Raw genomic sequence first — 26,013 nt, 5'->3', positions numbered from 1 at the left:
ACAACAGCAATGTTGATAGGGTACTTTGACATATGAACAGGCAGGGGATGGAAGGATATAAAGCATATGCAAGTAGATGGAATTAGTTCAAGTTGGCATCATGTTCGCCACACCAAACCAGGTAGACTAAAGGTCCTGTCCGATATTCTAAATGCACCAATTTAAACTGACAAGGCCCTTATTGAAGGGAATTTCCCACTACGCCATAATGGTCAGGTCTCTAGAAGAGTCTGATCCTTTGGCTCAGAAGGGAAGTGGGGGAGAAGAGGAGAGCCATAGTGAGTGGGGATTCGATACTTAGGTGAACAGACAGGAGGTTCTGTCTGGTATGGAGGTGCCAATGCCCAGGTCAAGGAAAAAGCAAAAGTTGTGAACTCGGTCAGAGCCATCACAGGCATCAGCAAGGACATCTACAAAAAAGCAGACTCTATACTCAAGGACCCTCACCACTCAGACCATGCCCTCTTCACACTGGTAGCATCGGGAAGGAGGCACAGGAGCCTGAAGGCAAACATCCAGTAGCACAAGGATAGTTGCTATGGTTCTGCCATCAGATTTCTGAATGGACAATGAACCACAGACATGACCTTACTTTCTCTTAATTTTCAACTTATATTCTATTTTAAATGTAATTTATAGGAATATTTGCACCTGGAAATACTGCCACAAATAAATAAATTTCATGACATGTTCATGACAATAAATTCTGATGCTTCAGAAAAAAAACCCCAAGTTTGTCCAACCTCTTATATGTAATACACTCCAATCCAGACAACGTCCCAAAGAACAACTTCTTCACCCTTTCCAAAGCCTTTACATTGGGCGGCCCAGTTAGCACAACGCTGTTACAGCACCAGTAATCGTGAAGGGGATTCGAATCCCACGGTGCCTTTAAGGAGTTTGTACCTTCTCCCAGAGTCTGCGTGGGATTCCCTGGGGGCTCCAGTTTCCTCCCACCGTTCAAAACATACTGCGGGGTTTTAGGTTAGTTGGGTGTAATTGGGTGGCATGGGGTCATGGGCCAAAAGGGCCTGTTACCCTGCTGTATATCTAAATTTAAAATTTAAATTAAATTAAAAAAAATTCTTCTTGCAATGTGGTGATGAGAACTACACACGTTACTCCAAATGTGGCCGAAACAAGATTTTATACAACTGTGACTTTTATACTCAGAACCCAAACTGATGCAGCATGTCTTCTTTACTCCCTATCCACTTGTGCTTCTACTTTCAGGGAGCTATGGACATGCCACCCAAGATCCCTCTGTAATCCATTCCCAGTATGGATCATTATGAAGCTTTATCCTTAAAATATCCTTTATCCTGACAAAGGGTTTTTATGGATGTAGTCCATACTGCAGAGGTCTCCCAATCCTTTGATTGTTACTTTAAATAAGATCCTTGTTTTAAAAATCTGGTCAAGGTTTTACGTCTATTGCAATTAAAAATTCCTGCCATTTATAAATGCGGTTTGAAATGAGGTTACCTATGGCTTCTGTAGGAACTGCTATGACTTGAGTGATCTCTGCTGTACCTTCTTCGGCTTCTACTTCTGCAGTACCTCCGTGACCTAGAATTCATCATAACATTGAGTGCAGAGTTTGAAATTATTAGAGGGTATCATTTTAACCACTTTACACATATCTCAACTTCCCAGCAAAATCCCTTTATTTTAAACACAGAACATTACATTCAGCCCGCAATGTTGTGACGACCAACAGCAATCTTGTTCTTCTTTATCTCACACCCAAAAGCAACCATATGCCTACCTAAGAGCCTTTTGAATGTTCCACATTTAACCAGCCTCCTCCAGCACCCCCAGAAATATAGAACACTTACCTCTGATGTCCCCCTCAAATTTTCCTCCACTCACCTCAAACCAATGTCCCCTGGAATTTGTTAATGCTGTCCCAGGGAAAAGGTGCTGATGGTCCCTTATAATCTTGTATACCTCTTTTAAGTCACCTCCATTGCTCCAAGAGATAAGGAAGAGGAACTTAAAAGGGTCTGATGAAGGTCGAGGGAAAATGGAAGCAAGGCAGAGAAAGTACAAACTTACATGCCACTTCTCATATTCTCAGGATGCTCTAAGGCACTTTCCATGGGAGAATCATGAAGCTATACAGCATGGAACAGGCCCTTCAGCCCAGCTCACCCATGCCAACCAAGTTAGCATTCTGGGCTAGTCAAATGCCTGCATTTGGTTCATATTCTATCAAACCCTTCTTACTCCAAATTTGTTCTGAATGTCGAAATTATACTTGCTTCTACATTTTCATCTGGCAACTCATTCCAGATTTGGACTACCCTTGGAGTGAAAAAAAATTGCCCCTCAGGCCCTGTTAAATTTCTTCCCTCTCACCTTAAACCTATGCCCTTTTGTTCTAGAATAATCTACCCTGGGAAAGAGTGTGTGAGTATCACTTTATTTGGGAGTATTTACTGTATAGAGCAGGTGGCTATTTGACCTTCAAGTAAATCGCATTTCTATATCAAGGAGGCATGGTTAGATTAGCAGTTAGTGCAGCATTATTACAGCACCAGGAACCCAGGTTCGAATCTGGCGCTGTCTGTAAGGAGTTTATATCTTCTCCTTCTGTCTGCATGGGTTTCCGAAAGATAGAGGAGCAGAAATAGGCTATTCAGCCCATTGAGTCTGCCCCAACATGCAATCACGTAGCAGTAGAAATAAAGTAGATGATCTTTTTGTACAGCTGCAGATTAAAAAGATATGACTTTTTGGCCATCAATGAGACATGGCTTAATGATAGATGTGATTAGGAGCTGAATGTCCAAGGGTACACAGTGTATAGAAAAGATAGGCAGATAGGTAGATGGAGCGGCGTGGCCCTGATGGTAAGCAATGATATTAAATCACTAGAAAGAAGAGACATAGGGTCAGAAGTGGAAGAATCCTTATGGGTTGAGTTAAGAAAGGGCAAGGGTAAAAGGACCCTAATAGCAGTCATATACAGGCCTCCAAACAGCAGCAGGGAGATGGACTACAAGTTACAGCTGGAAATAGGTTGGTTCTGCAGTAAAGAAAGCGAATGCTATGTGGGCGTCCATTTCAAGAGGAATAGTGTATAAGAGCAAAGAGGTGTTGATGAGGCTCTATGGGGCATTAGTGAGTCCTCATTTGGAGAACTGTGTCCAATCGTGGGTCCCTTATCTTAGAAGGGATGTAATAATGTTGGAGAGAGTACAGAGAAGATTTACCAGGATGGTTCCTGGAATACAAAGGCTAACATATGAGGGACGCTTAGCGGCTCTTGTACTCTTCATTGAAGAAAGAGAGGGGATCTCATGGAAACATTTTGAATGCTGAAAGGATTGGACAGAGTAGATGTGAATAAGATGTTTCCCTTGGTGGGTGAATCCAGGACAAAAGGCACAGTTTTAGAATTAGAAGGTACCCATTTAAAGCAGAGATGATGAGAATTTTCTTTACCCAGAGGGTCGTGGATTTGTGGAATTCGTTGCCACATACAGCTGTAGAGGCCGGATCAGTGGGGGAGTTTAAGGAGGAGATTGATAGATATCTAATTAGTCAGGGTATCAAGGGATGTGGGAAAAAGGCCAGAAAATGGAGAGGTGGGGCAGACGTGATGGGCCAAATGGCTTTCTTCTGTTCCTTTATCTTGTGGTCTTGTAATGAGCAGATCAATTTTCCCACTCAGCTCCAATGCCCGGCCTTCTCATAACCTTTGATGTCCTGACTAATTAAGAACCTATCAATCTCATCCCATCAAGTTCCTCCCACTTTCAAAACATGCAGGGGTTGTATGCTAATTGGGGTTTTTCAACGGCATGGGCTGGAATAGCCTGTTACCAGAATGTATGTCCAAATCTTTGACCCACTACCATCAGGAAGGAAGTACAGGAGCATTAAAATCAGGACTACCAGGCTGCGAATAGCTTCTTCCCGCAGACTGTGAGATTGATGAACAGTATCCTGTAACCTTGCGTCTTTTGTGTTATGTAGGACTACATGTTAATATCCCTTATTGCACTCATGAGACTTGCTGCCTTGACTCTGTGGGGTGGCCAAGTGAGTGGTGGCTTCTTCTGGGTTATCAAGAGGGCTCCCTCCTTCCTCAGTCTTTTGCTGATAAACCCACGACACTTTCTGAGGGCTCAGTATTGAATCTCGGCGCCCTGGACTCACCCCTAGATATTCTTCACTCACTTAGGTGCCCAGTGGAATCCTTTCTCCTCATCTAGAGCCACTGACTACCCTTTCCAGCAGCTTTGGAGAGATCTTTAACAGCTTGTTGGTTTATCTTTCCTCGCACTCCCAACTCCTGGAGCAGGCTCAGGCATATGAGTGAGAGAGGAAAAAAGCTGATCATTTGCGTGAGGCGTACAGTAGGAGTCTAGTGGAGGGGGGGGGGGCACAGTGCTTCTTGTGGGGGGGGGAAGCACCCCCCATTTGGAAAATTTACACACAAAATTATCAGTTTCAAGCCTCTTTTATTGCATTTCAAAGTAAAAATGGACATTATAAAATAATGTGAATATGTCACCGAAAACTAATAATATATTATTTGACTTTGAACATGTGTATCCTTTCAGTGATTTGCCAATTTATTCTTTTCCTTCTCCATGCCTTTTTGTTAACTTCATGGTATGTTTTGCTACTTTATTCCACCTTGACCTTGACTTTCAAAACAATGCTGGATGCCACCAATCACTGACACCTCCCCACTGAGGCCATGCTCCTGTTGGGAGGTTGTGGTTCCCGCTGCCCAGGAGCCCGAGGTCCGCTGCACTCTGCTTGAGGGTAGCAGGGAGAAAATCGATGGGCCCAATCTGAGCTCCTGAATGCAGAAACCATTCAAAAACGCAGAAAATGGATTTAAAAAATGCGTGAATCTGTGGAACCGCGGAAAATGCCTGTTGCCTTGATGTCGATGTGGCTACAAATCCTCTGCAGCCTACTTCAACCAGTCGGACCCTTGCCTTCCAGCCATGTTGCTGCACATCAGTTTGTGCGCTCAATTATATAAACGAGATGAAGTGAGGTTGACCACAGCACGAGGTCTGGTCTGAAGGCAATTTTATTTGGGAAGGAGAGCCTCTGGCCTAAGCCTGCCACCATCTTCCAATCACGTGCCCCACTTAGCCGGTCAGAATCCAATCTTGATGTGGTGATTCTAGTTTGATCCTCACCTTCCTGGACAAATGTTGTTAACGGCCAGCAGGATGAAGGGGGAGTTAGACCGTTAATATTCGTCCACCAATTTTCCAGCATTGCTGGAAGACACCGTACCACCTGGTTGTGACGCTGGGTGTATTGGCCTTGAACAAGGCTGGTCTTGCAGCCCACCAGAATATTTTTTAGCATTGCTGAGAAACTGAAACTGAGAAAATATGTATTTATTTTATATTATTATTTTTATGTATGTATGCGATTATTAAGTGTTGTGTGAGAAATGTACTACGAGTGTATGCAAGTGTACTATGGTCTGGAGAACGTAATATAGAGACAGATGATAATAAACTTGAACTTATTGAGATTGGGTTTGCTGTGAAAGTTTAAGATAGGATCATGCATCTCATCATTAAACAAATTTTGGAGAAAAAGTATACAGGCGGCTGAGTTTGTTTGGAGGTGTTCCGCAGCCTCTCTCAGCTGACGGAGCCAAAGATTTTAGTGAAGCTGCAAAAGAATCGTTGGCGCCTCTCCATTTTATTTTTCCTTGATCATATTCTGTGCACCTCAAGTCTGACAGAATCCAATTGTGAGTTGGGGGGAGGCTCTTCAGCCAGTGAGATGAAGCAGTCAAGGGAGGACCTTCCCTGTGACCTTTCCTGTGGCACAGAGCTATTTTGATCATTACTGTGGCACAGAGTTATTTTGATCCTCACTGGTGGACCATAGAATTTCAGGAAGGAGGAGACTACAGGCTGCTGAGAATAACAAGTGACTGATTGAGCCTGGGAGGACTGATCCAGGCAAATAGTTATTAAAGAAAGCAACCCAAACACCAGGAATTAATTCTAAATGAACTACACCGAGAAGCAGTGAAATTACATGACCTAATCGTGGGATACAGTGAAGAGTTCTCACCTTCATGTTAAAAAAAGGAAATGGCAAAAGAGAAATAAAAACTGACAAGAATGATAGATCACAGATTTAAAGTGAAAGGGGACCAGAGGAGAAACCTTCACACAGAGATTGGTGGGTATGTGGAATGAGCTGCCAAAGGAAGTGGTAGAGGTGGGGAAAACTGTAGTGTTTGAAAGATACTGAGACAACTACATGGATAAGAATGGTTTGGAGCGATGTGGGCTCAACACAGGCACTAGCTTGGATGGCATGGACAAGTTCGGCTGAAGGGCTTGTTTCCATGTTGTCGAAATGTATGACTCTATGATGTTGGAACACAGAGCTTATATCGTATATACTCGTGCAATAGTCAACCCCCCCACCCCCACCCCTCCCAATTTTTGACCCAAAAATTGTATGTTTTGGGTATGACCCATGTAAAAGTCAATTCCCCTATTTTTGGACCTGGCCGGCCATCATCTGAGCTCTTGACACCCAGCCTGCGAATCCTTGTCTTGGCCGCCCGCCCATCCGAGCTCCTGAAGTCCAAATGTCTGCCCACCCGAGTTCCTGATGCTCCTGCTGTCTGCCCACTAGAGCTCCTGATGCACAACCGCAGATCCTCGCCCTGCCCGCCCGAGTTCCTGATGCCTCGACAGCAGATCCTCATCTTGGTCGATCGTCCACCAGAGTTCCCTACCACAGATGCTGCTCTGGCCGTCCAAGCACCAGAGATCCCAATGCCTCAGCCGCCCACCCATCCGAGCTCCTGATTCTCCTAACATGGACTTGCCGCCTGGTCCCAGCCATCCGAGCTCCTGATGCCTTGAATGACCAGGTACATACTGCGGTCAGAAGACCCCCGCCACTGGACCCAAAAAATTGGGCTAAAAAACTCAACTATTATGTGGTAATGATCGGCAACAGATAAGCGAACTGCAGCTGTTTTTCCCAACTTAGATAAACTGATAGATGCAATTAAAATCATGAAGTAGCTTTCCCGGGTTGAGAAATTTCCATTTGTAAAGAGTTCAGAACTCAAGTTCAGAAATAAATATTAGAACATTTGTCGGTGAATCATTAGAAATGTCTAAAGAAAAAGAATTGTTGTTGATAGGGTTAGATGGAGCATAACTTGGGTCAAATACCTGTTTCCTGTGCTGTTCATTTCTGGTATCCTGTGTACCTAGTTCTGTAATATACCCAAAGTGCAACTGGTTCTACATTATATACACATTGTATTAAGCCTTACGCATTGACAATTCAGCACCAACAATAGTTTAAAAAATTATAACTTAAGTGGAGAGAGAACATCTTGGAGGTCACTTAACAAGTGACCTATCTCCTCACTTGTCTGGAAGACAGAGCAACGTTGCACTTCCTGAGAAGACTGAAGCAAGGCAAGGCTACTGGCCACCAATATGTCAACCTTCTACAGGAGCTCCACTGAGAACATCCTAGCTGACTGCAACACAGGGTTGTGAAAGAGCATCAGATCAGAGGTCAATCTACAGGACCATAAGAGCGGTAGACAGGATCACTGGGGCCTCCATCGACATGATCTACCAGGATCGTTGTCTGAAGAAGGTTCACAAAATTATCGAGGACCCCTACCACCCTGCTTACTGCATCTTTCAGCTGCTCCCGTCAGGAAAAAGATACAGGAGGATCAGAGCCAGCACCACCAGGCTGAGAAACAGCTTCTTCCCACGGGCAATGAAAATGCTGAACGACTGAATGAAATGCTCATACTAACCCTCTGAGACTCAACTATTTATTAAACAATATTTATTTATGTTTATGCACCACATATGTATCACTTGTCTGCATGTGTGCTATGTCTGGTTGTGTGTTTGCGTGCTTTTACACTGAGGTCCTGAGAACACTGATTAGCCAAGTTGTATAAAGAAGGTGGTCAGCTCATTGGCTTGATAGCCTGAATACGCCTGAGATTGTCTGATCTCAGAAGCGAAGCAGGCTCAGGCCTGGTCAGTACTTGGAGGGGAGACTGCCCAGGAACACCAGGTGCTGTACGTTTCTGTGAAGTGTGCTGGACAAGTGGCGACTCTCTGACTGTCTTACATGAGACAAAATTTAAAGAATTTCATGTATGTTACATTCTAAAATGTAGTATTATTATTCCAAGAATGGAACCTTTACGTTTACTTGTACAATTGGATGAAAATAAACGTGAACTGAATTTGAATGCAGATGTTTTAACTCAATTGGGGATCTTACAAGTTTCCAATTCCTTGACCACTTAATAATGAAAAAGGGCAATGTACATTTGTGGAGGAGAAGTTGAGAGAGCTGAATCCAAGACAGCTGAAGAAGGGAAGAAGGGAACAAGGGAAAATATATCCTCATCCCATAACAACTCCAAAGATATTCCACCGTCTTAGAAATGCTGATGTAATTCTAACCTTTGCCTGTTCTCATAATTTATGGAGAAGATGGAGAGTCTGATGAAACTTTATGACGATACTCTTTTCAGTTTGTACATGAGATTAAGCTTCCCCTCAAATGATAAAGATCGGCAATCTACTGCCGCAGAACCATCTAGGTCTCCAAAATTGGAGTTATCATTAAGAGTGGGATGTTTAAACCTCCCTTCATTGAATTACGAGACTAAATATCTTTTGAATATCACAATTGACTCCCACCTTCCATTTCCTCTGGCAGACTATTATTGAAAATGAACTAAAGAATCCGTTTACTGAAAATTAAAAACATTTTTTAAAAGATTACAACGCACAAAGTGCTGGAGAAACTCAGCAGCTCAGGCTGAGTGATGGGTACTCAATGTTTCAGAGCTGAGCCCTTTGTCGTTATGAGCAAAATGCCTGAAAAATTCCAGAATGTCCTCCTTCATAAAACGTGCCATTCCCTCTACTGCCATCAACACAGTGTCTACCCGCATCTCCTCTATTTCCCTTGCATCTGTTCCTCCGCCACAAGACATAATAAGGACAGGAATCCCCTTCTCCTCATGTACCAGCCTCCATATTCAATATTTTAGCCTGTGCAATTTCTGCAACCTACAATGTGATCCCACTATCTGATATCTTCTCTTCTCCTTGCTATACTGCAAGGACAGATCCCTCCAGGACTCCCTCATCCACTAATCTTTTCCCACTAATCACCCCTCGAAACCTACCCTGTGACGACAAGAAATGCTACACCTGTGCCTACACCTCCTTCCCCATCACCATTTGGAGGCCCCAAACAGTCCTTCCAAGTGAAGCAACACTTCATGTGAATCTGCAGGGGCCATCATGGCATCAAGTACTCCTGATGTGGCCTCCTTTATATCGGAGACTGGATACAGACTGAGAGATTGCTTCGTTGAGCACCTTTGCTCTGTTTGCTGCAATAACAGGAACATCCCAGTGGCCAACCATTGTAATTCTACATACCATTGCCACACCGACATGTTTGTCCATGGCCTCGTGCGCTGCCAAACTGAGACTATCGGCAAATTGGAGGAACACCACCATGAGGGCACTCTCCAACCATATGGCATCAACTGACCACCAGTTTTCGTTAAACCCCCTCCCCCCCGACCCTCTCTTTCCCTATCTCTTTGTCTCCTCTCCTCCAGTGCCCTGTCCCCTCTCTTCATTCAGAGAGTGACCCCCTCCCCATCACCTCAGCTTTTTTCTCTTCTGCCCTCTTACCTGTATTCCTTCCCCAGCCCTTCTTCCCTTCCCTCTTTTATTCCGAAGCCTGCCTGCTTTTTGCTTGTATCTTGACGAAGGCTGAAATGTTGGTTACCCTTTACTTCCCATGGATGTTGCGTGACCTGCTGAGTTTTTCCAGCACTTTTCTGCATTGCACTACAATCCCAGCATCTGCAGACTCTCCTGTTTGACTTAAAAAGATTACAACTCAACATGGAAGTACAATCCAGAATCAAAATGCAATACACGTACCTGTAAGAAGAACTATAGCTTCTTGAGCGCCTCCTGGACCGACTGCTTGACCGAGATCTTGTTCGGGAATGTGTTCTGTCCCTCGAGCTGGATCTGTAGTGACCACGTGAAGTACTTCGACTATGAGACCTGCTGTTGCTGTCCCTCGACAGAGATTCATCCTCGCTTGAAGTTTCTTGGTTTCTCTGCCTCTGGTTCAATCGGGCTGTTCGCCGAACTTCATCAAAGAGAGAGCCTGGTTTAACTTTATTTTTACTTTTGATTTCTATTTTCAGTCCCTGTGGTTTATTGTCGGATTCAGTAGCCTCCACCTTAACCTCTGTGTTTACTGCGGGGCTAACAGTTGGTACATTTGGTAATACTTTTAATGGTTTCCATTTGTTACTGTCTGTTAATTCGTTTTCTGTTTTTAAACTGCTTTCTGTTGCATTCCCATTAACGTCAGGTGGCTGGGTGGATTCAGCACCATTCTTTTCGTTCTTATTTTGCTCCCCTTTCTCCACTGACGTTGATCGTTCAGATTTGACTCCAGTGCCCTTGGCTGCTCTGCAGTCACCAGCATTACTTGGGAGTGACGTTTCCTCAAAGCCTTTCTGTGCTACAGAGGTGGAGGTGCGCTTCTCTGGCGTGGTGGCCCTCACATTCGGATGTGGGGTCTTGGCTTTCTCTGCTGCTTCTCCTGGCAATTTTGCTCCTGCGGCTTCAGTCTTCGATGAATCGCCCTTCTGCTTTGGCTGTGATTCTGCTTCTCTCCTGTTGCCCGAGATAGCAGGGGCCGATTCGCGAGGTTCTGCACTCTCTTTGTCCGGGTGGCTGACCTTTAAAGAGGCAGAGCAACTTACAATGCTGGGTGCAGTGTGTTGGTCTTCCACTTTGGGCGGCGTATTCTTGACTTTAGATTTACCATCAAAAGAGCCAGGGCCATCAGTCTTTGTCTCCTCTTCTTCCTCTTCCCCAAACTCCAGAGGAGGTTGCCAGTGGAACTTTTCCTTCATTTTTTGCACCTTTTTGACCTTTTTCTTTTTGAACTTGGAACTTTTGGACTTTGACTTTTTCTTACTTTTCAGCTTGTGCTTCTCTTTCTTCTTTCGCCTCTTCTCGTTCTCGCTTGCAGATCTTGAGGAGCTGCTGGAAACAGAGGCCCTTCTGCCCTCCGCCTGTCTGCCTCCTACTTCGGAGCCAGATGACCCGGAAGACTTGACACTGCAAACCTCAGACCTCGGAACAACCCCTCTTCCGGATGGCTTCCCTTCAGTCTCCCCCACATCGGATTTCTGAACCACTTCTCCCTCTTCCGAAGCGGACCTGGACTGGACTTTACTGGCCCAACTCTGTTCTGTTTCGGATTCCGTTTCAGATTTCAGCTTGTGTACCCTTTTTGTACTTTTCTCAGCTTTACCGCGAGAGCCCGAGATGGATTTCCTCTCAGTGGATTTGCTCTGTCCCGATGTCCTCCTTGTCTTCTCGACTTGATCACTGGACAAGCTTCCCTTCACGTTTACATAGTCCTTGGCAGAACCTTTGCTGGAACAGTCATACTTCCCTTCGGAATTTTTTCTACTGTGACTTTTTGTGGGAAATTCTGCCTTTGAGTTCGACACGCTCCTACTCTTTGATTCAGATTTTACCCTTTTCCTCTTGTAACCATCTGAATCACTCTCACTGGAACAATGAGAGGAGGACCCACTGCATTCAATTCTTTCATGTTTCTTTCCAGACTTGTGCTCCTTCCTTGTGTTGCTGGCTACAGCACTTTCATGCTGCTCCTTGGCTGGCTTATCAGAGACAGAATTTTTCTTTCTCACTTTTTCATATTTCTCCTCACTGCTAGCCACACAACCTTCTTCAGACTCGTAGGAACGACTGGATGATTTGGAGTAAGAGGATTCGTGGTATGGGGATTTAGTTACAGAGCGTGACCTGGAACTAGACCCACTTCTGGACCCAGAAGATGACCGAGTCCTTGACCTCGAACTAAACCCTCTGCTCCTTGAACTGTGCTGATAGCCTGAGGTTGAACTTCCATTGCTTTCATGGTCGGAACTGTAATGCCTTCTGGTTTCCGAAGTCCAATGCTGTTTCTGTAAAGATGGCGATAGGTCGTCTTCTCTGGAACACTTAGAATCTCTGCTGCTCAACGTAGGCGTGGTTTCACTTAACTTTGCTTGAGCTTCCTGGATTCGGACATAAGATGGCTTCCAAGGCTTCTGCCCTGGACGCCACCGTGAAGGTGGTGGACTCTCACTTAATGGAACAGCAGGAACAGCTTCCACTGGAGCAGTATGTGTTACAATTTTTTCACTTTCTTTTAACCCTACTCTTGACGTATCAAGTTTCTTCTGGTTCAGGTTTTCAAAATGTGTCCTGGAACTTCTCTGATGGTGCTTGGATTTGGAACTTGATCTCGATGTGGATCTACTTCTCGAAGAAGCAGAGCTTGAACTGGATCTAGTCCTAGATCTGGTCCTGGTCCTAGATCTAGACCTTGATCTAGATCTGGACATTGATCGAGTCCTTGTTCTTGAATGAGACCGTGACCTTGATTTTGATCGCGAATAGGACCGAGATGCTGTACTGGCTGAAGAAGATAGACGAGTTGAGGATCCAGACCATACTCTTTCTGAAGAATGCCTTGAAGAAGTTGTCAATGGAGATTTCTTTTCATGCTCTAATGAAGACTTTGTCTTGAAACTTGATGAGCGAACAGATTCTGAAGGAGCAGAGATCTCCTTTGTTTTATGCTTGTGGCCTCTTTGCCGTCTGGAATGCTTCTGCTTCTTGGATTTTTTCTTAACTTTGATTTTCCGCCTCTCCTTTTTAGATCTCTTGTTGTGGCTGGACTTTCTCCTCCTGCGGTCATCTGAATAATATCCATCGTGTGACCAGGATCGGGACCACGGTGAAGCAGACCTGTCACTCCACTGTCGTGACTCTGACTTCAATCTATGGATCAGATAAGGCTCAATTTATGTCTGAAGAAGCAATCCAAAGTCAACAATGAATCCCCAAACTGTGAGACCTAGGTTCCTCCCTCGACAACTGGGTCCTTGACTTCCTCACCTCCTAACTGCAGTCAGTGAGGATTGGTGACAACCCCACCTCCATTGTAATACTTAAGACTAGTGCCCTGCAAAGACTTCAGGATCAGCCCTGACTAAATTCCCTTCATTCTCACGTGTCCATCTCTGTCTGCACATGACACCACCATTGTATACCAGATCTCAATGAGATGGAATATATGAAGGAGATAAGTCAAGTGACGTGGTGTGAGGCTACCAACCTCTACATTGGAGAGACCAGTCGAAGACTGGAAGATCGCTTCGCTGAGCACCTCTCTCCTCCTTTTGCAGCAACAACAATCTCCTAGTAGCCAATCGTTTCAATTCTGAGTCAAACTCCTGGACTCGCATGTCTGACCATGGCCCTTATGTACTATCCCACCCTGACCACCCGCAAAGTGGAGAAACAACCTTATTTTCCGTCTGGGCACTCTCCAGCAAGATGGCCTTAACAGTGACTTCTCTGCTTTCTGCTAAACTTGCTCGCCTTTTCTTTCCCCTCCCCTTTTCCTGTCTTTCCAGTTCTCCCCTCCCAGCCACCCCCCCCTCTAATTCCTGCTGTCCCCTCCATCTTTTCTCCACCTATCATCTCCTGCCTTTGCCACTCCCCTTCCCCCAACCTTTTTGTTTGGATGCCTGCTAGCATTCTCTCATACTTTGATGAGGGGCTCAAGTCCGAACTGTTGGTTATATATTTTTACCTTCGCTACATAAAGGACACTGTTTGACCTGCTAAGCTTCTCCATTATTTTGTGTTTTTAACCTCTTTCTCAATGTCAGCAAAACGAATGAGATGGTCATTGATTTCAGGAAACAGAGAGGAGTATCCCTCTGTAGATGTCAATGCTGCTTAGGGGAGGGTGTTGAAGGAGGGAGAGAATTAAATGAAACGCTTCGAATGTTGAAAGTCATGGACAGAGTGGATGTAGAAAGGTTGTTTCCCATGGTGGGAGAGTCTAGGACAAGTGGACACCACTTCAGGATTGAAGGGCATCTGCTTAAAACAGAGAGAAGAGGAATTTTTTCAGTCAGAGGATGGTGAATCTGTGAAATTTGTTGTCACAGATGATTGCGGAGGCCAAATCATTGACCAGGGCATCAACAGTTAAGGGGAGAAGGCCGGGCAGTGGGGTTGCGTGGGAAAATAGACAGCTTATGATTAAATGGCAGGGCAGATTTGATGGGCTGAATGGCCTATTTCTACTCCAATGTCTTATGGTCCTAAGTTAGGGATATAACAACTAAACGCCAATGGATCTACAATCTCCAATGGGTGGAGTTGTTCAAGTGAACCGGTACGGACTTGAAGGGCCGACATGGCCTGTTTCCGTGCTGTAAACGGTTATATGGTTAACTGTCTTACACTAAACGAGTTGATTTTATAATCCAGAAAGTGCCCACCTAAACTTTGCAGAAGCCTGAAGAACCCTGACATGTCCCCAAGGTCTCTAACCAGCTTTTACAGATACACCATAGGAAGTATTCTGGCTCGACGCATCACAGCTTGGTAGAGGAACTGCTCCACCCAAAATCCGCAAGAAACCGTAGAATTGTGAATGCTGCTCAGGCCATCACGCACACTCGTTCCTTCCACAGACTCCGTATATAGCTCTTGCTGTCTTGGGAAAGCTGCTAATATATCAAAGGAAACATCCTGTCCTGGTCAGACTCTCTTCTCCCCCTTGTGTAGGGTAGAACGTATATGCATCTGATAACACAAATCTCCAGATTCAAGGACAGTTTCTTTCCTTGAATCTGTCGTTCCTTGACTTTTAAATGGATTGCTCACTGACAATTATATTTTCTTTTAAACCGTACTTTTCTCAATAGACTACACTAAGACCGTAATATATAGGAACAGAAATAAGCCATTCAGCCCTTCGGTCTGCCCTGCCTTTTAATCATGAGCTGATCCATTTTCCCACCCAACCCCACTGCCCAGCAGTTGGCGAAACCAATATTTCAGGCCTTTTCCCTTCATCAGGAGTCAGGCTCAGGCCTGAAATGTTAGTTGCCTTTTACTTCCGATGGATGTTGGGTGACCTGCTGAATTTCTCCAGCACTTCTGCGTATTAGAATAATCCTAATTCACAAAAATGTTAAAAGTTCACACCATCATTTGATATTTTATGGTTTCCAGCTCTACTAAATTAGAATAACTCCAATTCAGGAACATAACTGGGATTAATAGAGGCAGGATGAAACACATGGGCCTCATGAGCCTGACGTGATGAGAGCTTACTGTCCTACTGTTATATACATGTGCATTGTTCAGATGAACAACTTGCTGGTACAGAATTTGTTAGTTCTCCCGGTGTCTGCGTGGGTTTTCTCCAGATGCTCTGCCTCCCACCCTCCAAAGTAAACGGGGGTATAGGGTAGATTGGGTGTAATTGGGCAGCACGATAATGGCAACTAAATGGCCAGAATCAGTTTCTACTGTGCTGTAAATAAAAGTTTAAACTGAAATTCTTGTCACTGCAGTCAAACAGATTAATAAAATACACTTTCAAACAAATGGTACAAATTCAATTACAAGCATAAAAGTAACTCCTTTTTCCCATCTTAACCCCAATTACTCCCTTTCGCTTACTTGGTATCTTTCCTGAATAGATTTAATGAAGTTAGATTACAGGTACAAAAGATTATATTGTAGCGGCACGGTTCTTTGGCGGGCGCGTGGAGCCATAAGACAGGCAGCTGGGCACTCACCCATTTAATGGACCGGACACGTGCGGTACTGTGTGCCGACGGCACGTTGGTTTGCAGAGTCTCTTGCCTGAAGCCGTGGGACTCCCTCAGGGCTTAATTTAAACCTGCCAGTCCAGTGGATCAGTAGCAAACTTATAATGATGTCCCACCCCGTCCCGTGGAGCCCGGGATGTGAAAGTATATAAAGGAAACCTGTAAAGTCTAAAGTCTTGTGTTGACTAACCTGGTGTGTGTGTATTGCTTTAATAGCTCTACCGAAGTAGCTGCTATAACGTGTCAGAAATATGAAGCAAAGCTGGAAACCATAAAATATCGGAAATTTCAACGTTATTTTGTGAATGTTAATCTTACTCACGTCCTTGGAAAATGAATGCATTCTACCTGCAAAAAAGGTTGGTTTTTTTCTTTGAAGCAACAAAAGATGAGAGGTGGCTTAACAGAGGTCCATAAAATTATAAGGTGCTTAGAGTGGGTGGACAGCCAGTACCTTTTTCCTGGTCGACAATATTAAATACCAGAGGACATCTGTTTAAGGTGAGTGAAGGAAAGTTTAGGGGAGAACAGTGGGTGTCTGGTATGCATTGCAAATGGTAGTGGAGGCTGGTATCATAAGACAGTTAGATAGGCACATGTATGCAAGAAAAATAGATGTTATGGATGTGAGGTGGGGAAAAACTAGATCATCGTGGAGTAGGTTTACATGGGTTGGGACAACGTTGTGGGCTGATGGGCCTACGCAGTGCTGTAATGTTTTACGTTCTAAAAACAGATGATGATAAAATACTGTAGATATTGGCAGATAGGGAAAAGAGTAATGTTTCTGTCACCACTTGACCTGGGTGTTTCTAAGACTACTGGCTTTCGAGTGCATGACACATTGGACAAGCCTGCTCGTTCTCAGCCCAATTTTGTAGAATTCCTACTTGTCTCCTTTCGTCCATTTTTCCAAGCTGGCAGCTCGGTACGTTCGAACCCGCTGCATTTCCTCTTTCCAGTGAGGTGGAGTTTCACTAGTTTCCTCATCCTGCTCAGACTCCGAACGTGATCTAGATTTGGAAGGAGTGCGATAGCGCTGACCCAGAAAGAGGAAAATAGGAACAACAAAAAGTTAGCGACTCAATCTTTTGTAGTGAATCACAAAAGTCTGCAAACACTTATAGTCAAAACACAGAAATGCTGAAGGAACTCCAGCACTGAGTTCCTCCCCATTGTCGAGTTCCTCCTCAGCATTTGTTTTCACCCCAATCGTTTATCATTTAGAAGGATAACTCCACACGTTATTGTTTGAAGGTCTCCCCTTTATTGGGTTCTTCTTTCTGTCATTCTGCAGCACTTATTCATTCGGAACTGTGGAAGACAGAAACACTAACGCAATGCGATTGTGACACCAGTGACCCAGGTACCTATACGGCACTGTCTGTAAGGAGTTTACATGCTCTCCCAGTCTCCGCGTGGGTTTCCTTTAGGTGCCCAGTTTCCTCCCACTTTTCAAGACGTACTGGGGTTGTAGATTAATTGGGTTATTTGCGTGGCATGAGCTCATGGGCTGGAACGACCTGTTTCTGGCTATATGTCTAAATTCTATTAACCATATAACCATATAGCATTTGCAGCACAGAAACAGGCCAGTTTGGCCCTTCTAGTCCGTGCCAAACACCTTCTCCCACTTAGTCTCATTGACCCACACCCAGCCCATAGCCCTCCACTCCTCTCTCATCCATACAACTATCCAACATTTCCTTAAATGTTAAAATCAAACCCACATCTACCACTTCGGTCAGAAGCTTATTCCACGCTCCCACCACCCTATGAGTGAAGAAATACCCCCTCATGTTTCCCCTAAACATTTCCCCCTTCAATCTCAATCCATGTCCTCTTGCTTGAATCTCCCCCATACACCTAACACCACCAACATAAGCTACCTTGGCTGTGAGACCCATTTACGTATAGACATTGTTGCTTTGCATAGATGTGGGAGAAATGGTTGATTTTGCTCTTTTCCAAAGTTCCTTCTCCACAGGGATAATATAAAATACAAGTTGGTGGATACTGAGAACCTTTTGTGGATTCATCCTGTACCTCAAGGTCTTCTCTACTGTTATCAAAATGGTCTATGAACAAAAGCCTAAAGATTGAAAGAGTGCAGGGAAGATTTACAAGGATGTTGCCAGGAGTTGAAGAACCGAATTACAGGGACGATTAGAATTTTATTCCCTGGAGCGTCAGAAAATGAGGGAAGATTTTCGCTCATTTTGTGAGAATTTTATTCCCTGGAGCGTCAGAAAATGAGGGAAGATTTTCGCTCATTTTGTGAAGCAGCCTTATGTCTGGCACCTCGTCAAAGGCCTTTTGAAAGTTCAAATGGAGGGTTATAGTTTAGTTTGTTGAGTGGGTTTACAGCATATAGGTCTGCACAACATCAAGGGCCGAAGGCTCTGTACTGGGCTGTAATGTTCTGTGTTCTCAGATAAAATGCTACCCATCTACATAGCATTAACTATCAGAGTTATCGGGTGCTAAAGGAGAAGCAGATGAATAGTGGGACAAATTCAGGGGGTTCCACCAAAAAGAGGTAATCCATCAGCAGCAAATACTTTGAGACCCCCCCCCCCCCCCCTTGAACTGCCCTGATTACTGGCCAAAAGGCTGAATTTTTTTCAAACTATTCGTAGGGCTCCAAACCGAGGTAAAGGCCTCAAGGTCCATCAGTTATCCATGAGTGGAACCCAAGGGTACAATAGAAATTACTAATGGCTCAGGTCCCACACAATTCATAGATATCAATCCTATCAACAGATTTTGAAAGCAATACAAAAGTTTCATTTTGGGATCCTATTAGTAAATTATTTTAGATATTAAAACATAATTTGGAGAACCTGATAAGGATTCCGGCCCACCGTTTTCTTTCTCCCACTGATGCTGCTCAGCCTACTGAGTTCGTCCAGGAGATTGTTACGGAATGCTTGAATTAGAGAGCAACAGTTCTCTCCAAGTTAATGATGAATTTATGGACTTTCATTTATAGAAATGTGGTGGAAGCAATGGCAGCATTTAAGAGGCTCCGAATCATGGGTCCTCTACCGGCATCACCTACGGCTCCTAGAACGCTTCCACCAGCGTTGTCTCCACTCCATCCTCAACATTCATTGGAGCGACTTCATCACCAACATCAAAGTACTCGAGATGGCAGAGGCCGACAGCATCGAATCCACGCTGCTGAAGATCCAACTGCACTGGGTAGGTCACGTCTCCAGAATGGAGGACCATCGCCTTCCCAAGATCGTGTTCTATGGCGAGCTCTCCACTGGCCACCGAGACAGAGGTGCACCAAAGAAGAGGTACAAGGACTGCCTAAAGAAATCTCTTGGTGCCTGCCACATTGACCATCGCCAGTGGGCTGATCTCGCCTCAAACCGTGCATCTTGGCGCCTCACAGTTTGGCGGGCAGCAACCTCCTTTGAAGAAGACCACAGAGCCCACCTCACTGACAAAAGGCAAAGGAGGAAAAACCCAACACCCAACCAACCAATTTTCCCCTGCAACCGCTGCAACCGTGTCTGCCTGTCCCGCATCGGACTTGTCAGCCACAAACGAGCCTGCAGCTGACGTGGACTTTTTACCCCCTCCATAAATCTTCGTCCGCGAAGCCAAGCCAAAGAGAAGAAGAGATAGACACATGAATATTTAAAAAATTAAATTTAGTTATTCAGCAGGGTATTAGGCCCTGCGGCTCACAATCCTGTGCTCCCCAATTAACCTACAACCTCCGACATGGGGAGAATGCACCAACTCCTTACAGAGAGCACCGGATTCAAAGCCGGGTCTCTGGTTTAGAGGTGGCTTGGGAGGAATTGCTAGAGTAGCTGGCACATACATATATTAAAACACAGAATATTTGCAAGACTTTTGCAGAATGCCTTTTGCAAAAAGAGCAACAAAAGTATCAGCATACAGCTTGCCTGGGAGAGCATGTGATTTTTGCAGGCAGGCAGCTGGGGGGGTAGTTTTGCTCTCAGAGAGGGAGGGTGTGAAACAGAGAGAGAGGGGACAGAAATCAGTTCCAGAAGGACAAAGCTTGCAAACTTTTGGAAGACTGCCTGGTCAAAGGAGAAGGCTGTCTGTCTGAAAGGTGACCTGAAAGAAAGAGGATCATCTGGAGAACCCTGAAGGGGACAAGTTTCGTCACCAAGACTAATTGAGAAGGAATCAGTTGTAGATGTCCTGGAAGAGGAATTTCTCTCTTTTTTAAAAAAAAACTTTACTTAAAACTTTAAAAAAATAATATAAAATCAATAGCAACAACAAAAAAAGTTATTATACAATATAATAAACCCCCCTCCCTCCCCCTTCAGCCAGCCCCCTCAAGGGGAGCCAAAAAAACCCATAAAACATATACAATATTTTAAGATATCTCCAAACCCATATATTCTAAATAAAATGACCACATTTTAACAAAAAGAGCAATTATCATATAAATTATACGTTATTTTCTCCATATAAATACAAGATCTCAATTCATTCACCAACGCGCTATATTAATCTCTACATTGTCTTTCCAAGTAATTGCTACATACTTTCATGCCACAGATAATGCCATACGTACAAATGCTATTTGAAACTTATCCAACCCCAAGCCAGTCAAAGAAACCCTATAACCCAACAAAAAAAATGTCTGGATCTAATGGTAATTCAATTTTAAATAATTTCTCCAAAACCAACCTAACTTTTTCCTTATCACAAGACCAAACTACATGCAAAAAAAGTTCCAGTACTTAACCCACATCTAAAACAATGATCCAAATTACTGAATCTGTACTTTTCAATTTCTCAGGAGTCAAGTATAACTGATGCAAAAAATTATAATTAACCAAACCATATCTTAGATTAGTCAATTTAGTTACCCCTTCATGACACATAACCTCCCAATCTTCTTGAGGTATAACATAAGTTAAATTGTTTTCCCATTTATTTCTAGATTTCTCCAAATTCGATTTATCCATAGTTTCCTGTAACAATCGATACATATCTGAAATAAAACCTCTCTTTGGTATAAAGGAAATCAAAGAGACAAATTTTGTTAACTTAGGTAAACTCATCTCTTTACCATAATTATTCCTTATCAAAGCTCTCAGCTGGTAATACACGAAGAGGAATCTCTCTCTGAAAACCAGCAAGAACCCTCCTGAGTCGTAATCATTTGCTTGTTAAGCACCAAAGACTGATGAACTTTGTTAATGCTAACTTCTGTGCACAGTACAGAATTGCCCTGCAACCACTGATTCAAAGAACTTTTCCAAACTTAAATACACGTTACACAGACCTGCACTTAGTATTAGAGAGGGGATTAAGTAGGTTAAGTAAGTTGATAAGTAATAAGTTAAAGTTTAATTCTGTTTTCTTGTTCAAATATAATTAAAAACTACTTTTATTTAAGTAACCCTGTGTTGAGGTGCTGGTTTTTGGGCTCCTCTGGACTCCGTAACACTGGAACTGTAACAGCATTGAGCTAACTGCTACGCTAACCATAGGGGATAGAGGGATATCTATCAGGTGCAAGCAGCAGTTTTAGTTTGATCTGGGCATCATGTTCGGCCAGATACACAGGCTAAAGATACAACTTCAGTTGGAAAATTCAATGCCATTTTCACATAACGCCATTATCATTCAAAAGCTAAGGAATAAACAAAACAGATACAAGGTTAAGCAGCAAGATCCATAAAGCTTCGAGGTTGGAGAAGATGAGAAAGATCGTTAATGAGGGAATAGGGCATAGTTTGACGTTTGCAAACTGCAAGGCTCTGGGGATCTGAGCAACGTCACTAACAGAGTTTAGGAAAGCACTGAGATGAATTTCAGAACTGTCCAGCCAAAAACACAACACACAATTACTTACCATTGTACCTCTGCCTTTAATTTTACGACCCGATTTTGACACCACGGGTTTCTGCTCACTAACTGTTGAAGGTGGTTCCTGAAGCTTCCTGTGATGGAGTAAAAATAGATTCTGAAATAATTGTAACTTAAAGAAAAATTTAAACACTGCACAATTGTATGTTCTTCACAAATACAAATGGAGAAACACATCTACATTTTTGCCTTATTTTCCCTGCTTCCATCTATCACTCTCCTTCCTCTGACTCCCCAACTCCATGCCTCCTGATTTTCTACCTGGCTGCAACTGTCCATCATACTTCACCCCTCCTTGGCAGGAGGCAGCCGTCAATGAGCTAGACCAACTGATATTAATCAAACTTGCAAATGTGTGCATTTATACCTCCCAGTTCCCGACAATGCTTGCGACTGCCGTGAAGGAAATGACATCAGTCCTTAGGACTGGAACAGCGGCTGGTATATTGGGGCTCTCTGCCCCCCGCAAGTTCTCACCTCCGTAACCCGGTTCACTTGCAGAGTGGCTCAGTCTGCCACAGGACCCCTCCCCGACCTCCCCCCAGTGATGATACATCTGACAGTCCAAAATTTGTATGTATAGGCAGGCGACCCTTCCGCTGCGGGCATTCTACTATCATCGACCGGTTGCTCGAAGTCAATGAGGCAGTCGACCATGAAGGTTTCTTGCCTGTTCCCAATGTCCAGGACATATGTCGTGCCGTTGTGTTGAAGCACCTGATATGGACCCATGTATGGGTGCGGAAGCGGAGTTCGGTGCACTTCTCTGCTCATGTAAATGTACTGGCACTCCTTGAGCTCTTTCGGGACATAGGAGACAGTTAGACTGTGTCATGAGGTTGGGACAGGGGCTAAGCTGCCAATATTTTCCCTTAGTCGTGACAGGAGTGCTGTGGACGAGTCTTCCTGTCGCTGAGTTGCTGGCACAAACTTGCCCAATAAACAAGCTCAGCAGAAGATGTGGCCAAATCCTCCTTCGGCAACATGCATTTACCTATTAGTGCCCAAGGCAACTCATCTACCCAATTCAGGCCTTTGAGGCACGTCATTAGGGGTGTCTTCAAATGGCGGTGGAATCTCTCCACTAAGCCATTAGACTGCGGGTGGCAGGCCGTGATATGATGTAACTGGGTGATGAGGAGCTGGGTTAACACCACCATAATGCTGACATGAACTGCGCTCCCCTATCTGAAGTTATGTCAGCCAGTAATCTGAAACAAGCTACCCAGTTTGCAGTGAGGACCCTGGCGCAGGATGTCCAAGAGAGGGACAGCCTTTGGCCATCTTGTGAATCTGTCAACCCTTGTGAACAGGTACTTGACGCCTCTCGAAGGTGGCAGAAGTCCAATGATGTCCACGCGAACATGGTCAAAACACCTGTGTGTCAGAGAAAAAGACTGGAGAGGGGCTTTCACATCTCTGTATCTCAGAGGCCTGACAGTGCACACAAGTTCTTGCCCACTATCTGACCTGTTTCCGCAGGCCATGTCACATCAACCTGTCTCCGATGAGCTGCATGGCTGCTCGGATGTATGGACACGCCAGGCCATGAATTGCGCTGAGCACACGGTGTCTCCAAGTGCGTTGAGGTTGACCCCTGGATACATTGCAAAGAAGCATAGCCCTGGAATGTCCGAACCACATGTCCTCCAACTTGAGCCCTGAATTGGTGGGACAATAGGCCAGTATCTCGCCATCCTGCTGCTGCAAGAGCCGTGCCGTCCAGCCCTGGAGACAAAGAACGAACAGGCATCCAAGGTAGTCCATCCACCACGAGACTGTTCTTGCCCACAAAATGTCAAATGGAAGCAGGGTACTCTGAGATATAGGAGAGATGCCTCTGTTGCCTTGCTTACCATGCGTCTGACACCTTGGCAAAGGCGAATGTGAGGGGATTGTGGTCTGTAAAGACAGTGAAATCTCTTCCTTCCAGGAAGTAGTGGAAATAGCAGGTGGCGACGTAAAGGGTCAGGAGCTCTCGGTCCAATGCATTGTAATTTTTTTCGGCTAAGTGACTGTTGAAAAAGGTGAGTGGTTCCCAATTTCCATCCACCAGCTGCTCTAGGACGCCACCGACGGCTGTGTTAAGACACATCGAACGTGAGGGCTGTTTTGGCACAATGACTCATGGATGCACCAGCATGGTCGCATTAGCCAATGCGTCTTTCGCTCTTTCAAAAGCTGCTGTCGACTCCTTGTCCCATTTTAGATCTTTGGGCTGTCCGGACTAATGTTTGAAAAAGGGTTGCGTAATTCTGGTAGCCACTGGTAAAAATCAACGGTAGAAATTCACCATGCCTACGAATTCCTGAAGACCCTTCACCCAGGCTGGCTTGGAGAGTTTGCATATGGCCTCCACTTTGAACAGGAGTGGCACTGCTCCGTGTCAGACAATCCGGTGCCCAAGGAAGTCAATAAATGCAAGGCCAAACTGGTATTTAGCTGGATTGCCAGCTAGGCCATCATCACTGAGCCACTGGTAGAGTTGACGTAGGTGTGTGCTGTGCTCCCGGTGAGAGCAGCTGGCAATGAAAATGTCATCCAGATAAATGAACTCGAAATCCAGGCTGTGGCCCACTGAATCCATAAGCCTCTGGAATGTTTATGCCACGTTCTTCAGTCCAAATGGCATGCGTAGAAATTCAAATAGCCTGAATGTGTGATGAGTCCCATCTTTTATAACATTGTTGGAGTGAAATGGAATCTGATGGTATCCCCTAACCATGTCGATCTTGGAAAAGATCTTAACGCTGTGAAGGTTAGCAGTGAAATCCTGTATATGAGGAACCAGTACCTGTCTGCAGTCGTTGAGCCAGCGTTAATCTCTGAATGGTCTCCATCCCCCCAGAAGCCTTTGGTACCATGTGTAGGGGGAATGCCCATGGACCGTCCAAGTGACGAACTATCCCATCTCTTCCATCTTCCAGAACTCCTCCTTGGCGAGCTGTAGCTTGTCAGGAGGCAGACTGCGTGCCAGGGTGTGTATCAGTGATGCTTCTGTGGGAATATGGTGCTGGACGTCGTGCTTGTGTACAGCTGCAATGCTGTACAGGTGACAATGCTTGTAAATTAGGCCAATAGTTTGGCCTACTCGTTCTGAGAAAAAGTCAACGAGTCCAGATGGGGTGCCGGCAGAGTGGCTTGGCATAAGGCAAGCGATTCAAAAGTCTTGGAATTGATCAACTGACGACCTTCAGGTCCACCAGGAGGCAGTGAACTCGGAGGAAGTCCACACCCAGTAAGGGTTGCGACATATCAGCCAACATAAAGGTCCACTTAAAGTGTCAGAAATCAAAGTCAAATGGGATGGTCTGCACACCATACGTTTCAATATTTCTGCTGTTGGCAGCTGTGAGAGGAGGTCAGACTTTCCACCACGGATGTCGCTGCTCATGGGAGGCAAAACGCTGACTTCTGCCCGTGTCGACGAGGAAACACCGACTGTAATCCCGATCCCACAAGTAGAGAATGCTGTCTCGGTGGCCAGCTGTTCTAGTTATTAGTGACAACCAGCCCAGGCATTTCCTGGGTCTGAGCAAGGCTGGTGGGCCATAGAACCCCATCTGTGGTGGTAGTCGCACCACCACTCCTTTTCCGGGCTTTTGACCCCTGTAGCTGTCACCGTCCTCTTCTCTTGGCACTGGGAATAATTGAGTGCCTTGGCGTGACACAGCAGCTTGGTCGATGGTCGCCCCGTCAGGTTGCTTGGCGTGCCATAGGACATCGGTGCCAGGGAGTTGCCAAAGTAGTCATCTGCCAGGAGCAGACGTATGTCCTCTGGCATTTGCTCCAGGAATATTTGTTCAAGCGGCAGGGTTTGTGGCCGTCCATAAGTGCCAGCATGTTGTTCATGAGGGCATATGGTGTTCAGTCACCTAAGCCATCCATGTGTAGCAGCTGCGCTGCCCGTTCATGGCAGGAAAGCCTGAAAGTACAGACAAAGAGCACTTTAATGGCCTGTCAACGGCAGAGGGTTGATGCAGGAATCAACAATTCTTCCAGCGGTCTCTTGGTTGAGTGAGCTGACCAAGTTGTAATACTTCATGGTGTCCGCGGTGATATGCCCGACATGGAACTGGACCATAGCCTGCTCAACCAGACAACAGGCTGTGAGATCCAAAAGGTAGGCAGTTTCAGTAAGGTCGCACTTTGTAAATTAGCCTTGTTCACTGTGGGGTCCAAAATTGCTGTTTGGGCCCGTCAGGATCACCACTGTGGCTGCGATGTGCAGCGAATAATCCATACTGGCAGCCAAGAGTGAGCTAGACCAACTGATCTTAATCAAACTTGTGTGAGCTTATATCTCCCAGTTCCCGTCGATGCAAACTACAAGAAAGATATCAATACGATTG

General features: G+C 44.9%; 1 protein-coding gene across 10 annotated transcripts in view; it reads right to left on the bottom strand.

Moving 5' to 3' along the window:
• nktr (natural killer cell triggering receptor) overlaps nt 1-26,013 on the bottom strand; it is a 210,864-nt gene that overhangs the window by 13,223 nt on the left and 171,628 nt on the right. For all 10 annotated transcript variants that reach the window (XM_069912892.1, XM_069912899.1, XM_069912898.1 and 7 more), the window contains 4 exons: nt 21,648-21,735; nt 16,678-16,826; nt 9,984-12,926; nt 1,486-1,569 (listed from right to left, as the gene is read on the bottom strand). In XM_069912892.1, the coding sequence (XP_069768993.1) occupies nt 1,486-1,569; nt 9,984-12,926; nt 16,678-16,826; nt 21,648-21,735 (3,264 nt within the window). The remainder of the gene's footprint in view (nt 1-1,485; nt 1,570-9,983; nt 12,927-16,677; nt 16,827-21,647; nt 21,736-26,013) is intronic.

This window comes from Narcine bancroftii, unplaced genomic scaffold (assembly GCF_036971445.1).
Source record: "Narcine bancroftii isolate sNarBan1 unplaced genomic scaffold, sNarBan1.hap1 Scaffold_258, whole genome shotgun sequence".
Classification (NCBI taxonomy): domain Eukaryota; kingdom Metazoa; phylum Chordata; class Chondrichthyes; order Torpediniformes; family Narcinidae; genus Narcine; species Narcine bancroftii.
The sequence above is the reverse complement of the archived record's forward strand: the minus strand, read 5'-3'. Positions and strand labels throughout refer to the sequence as shown.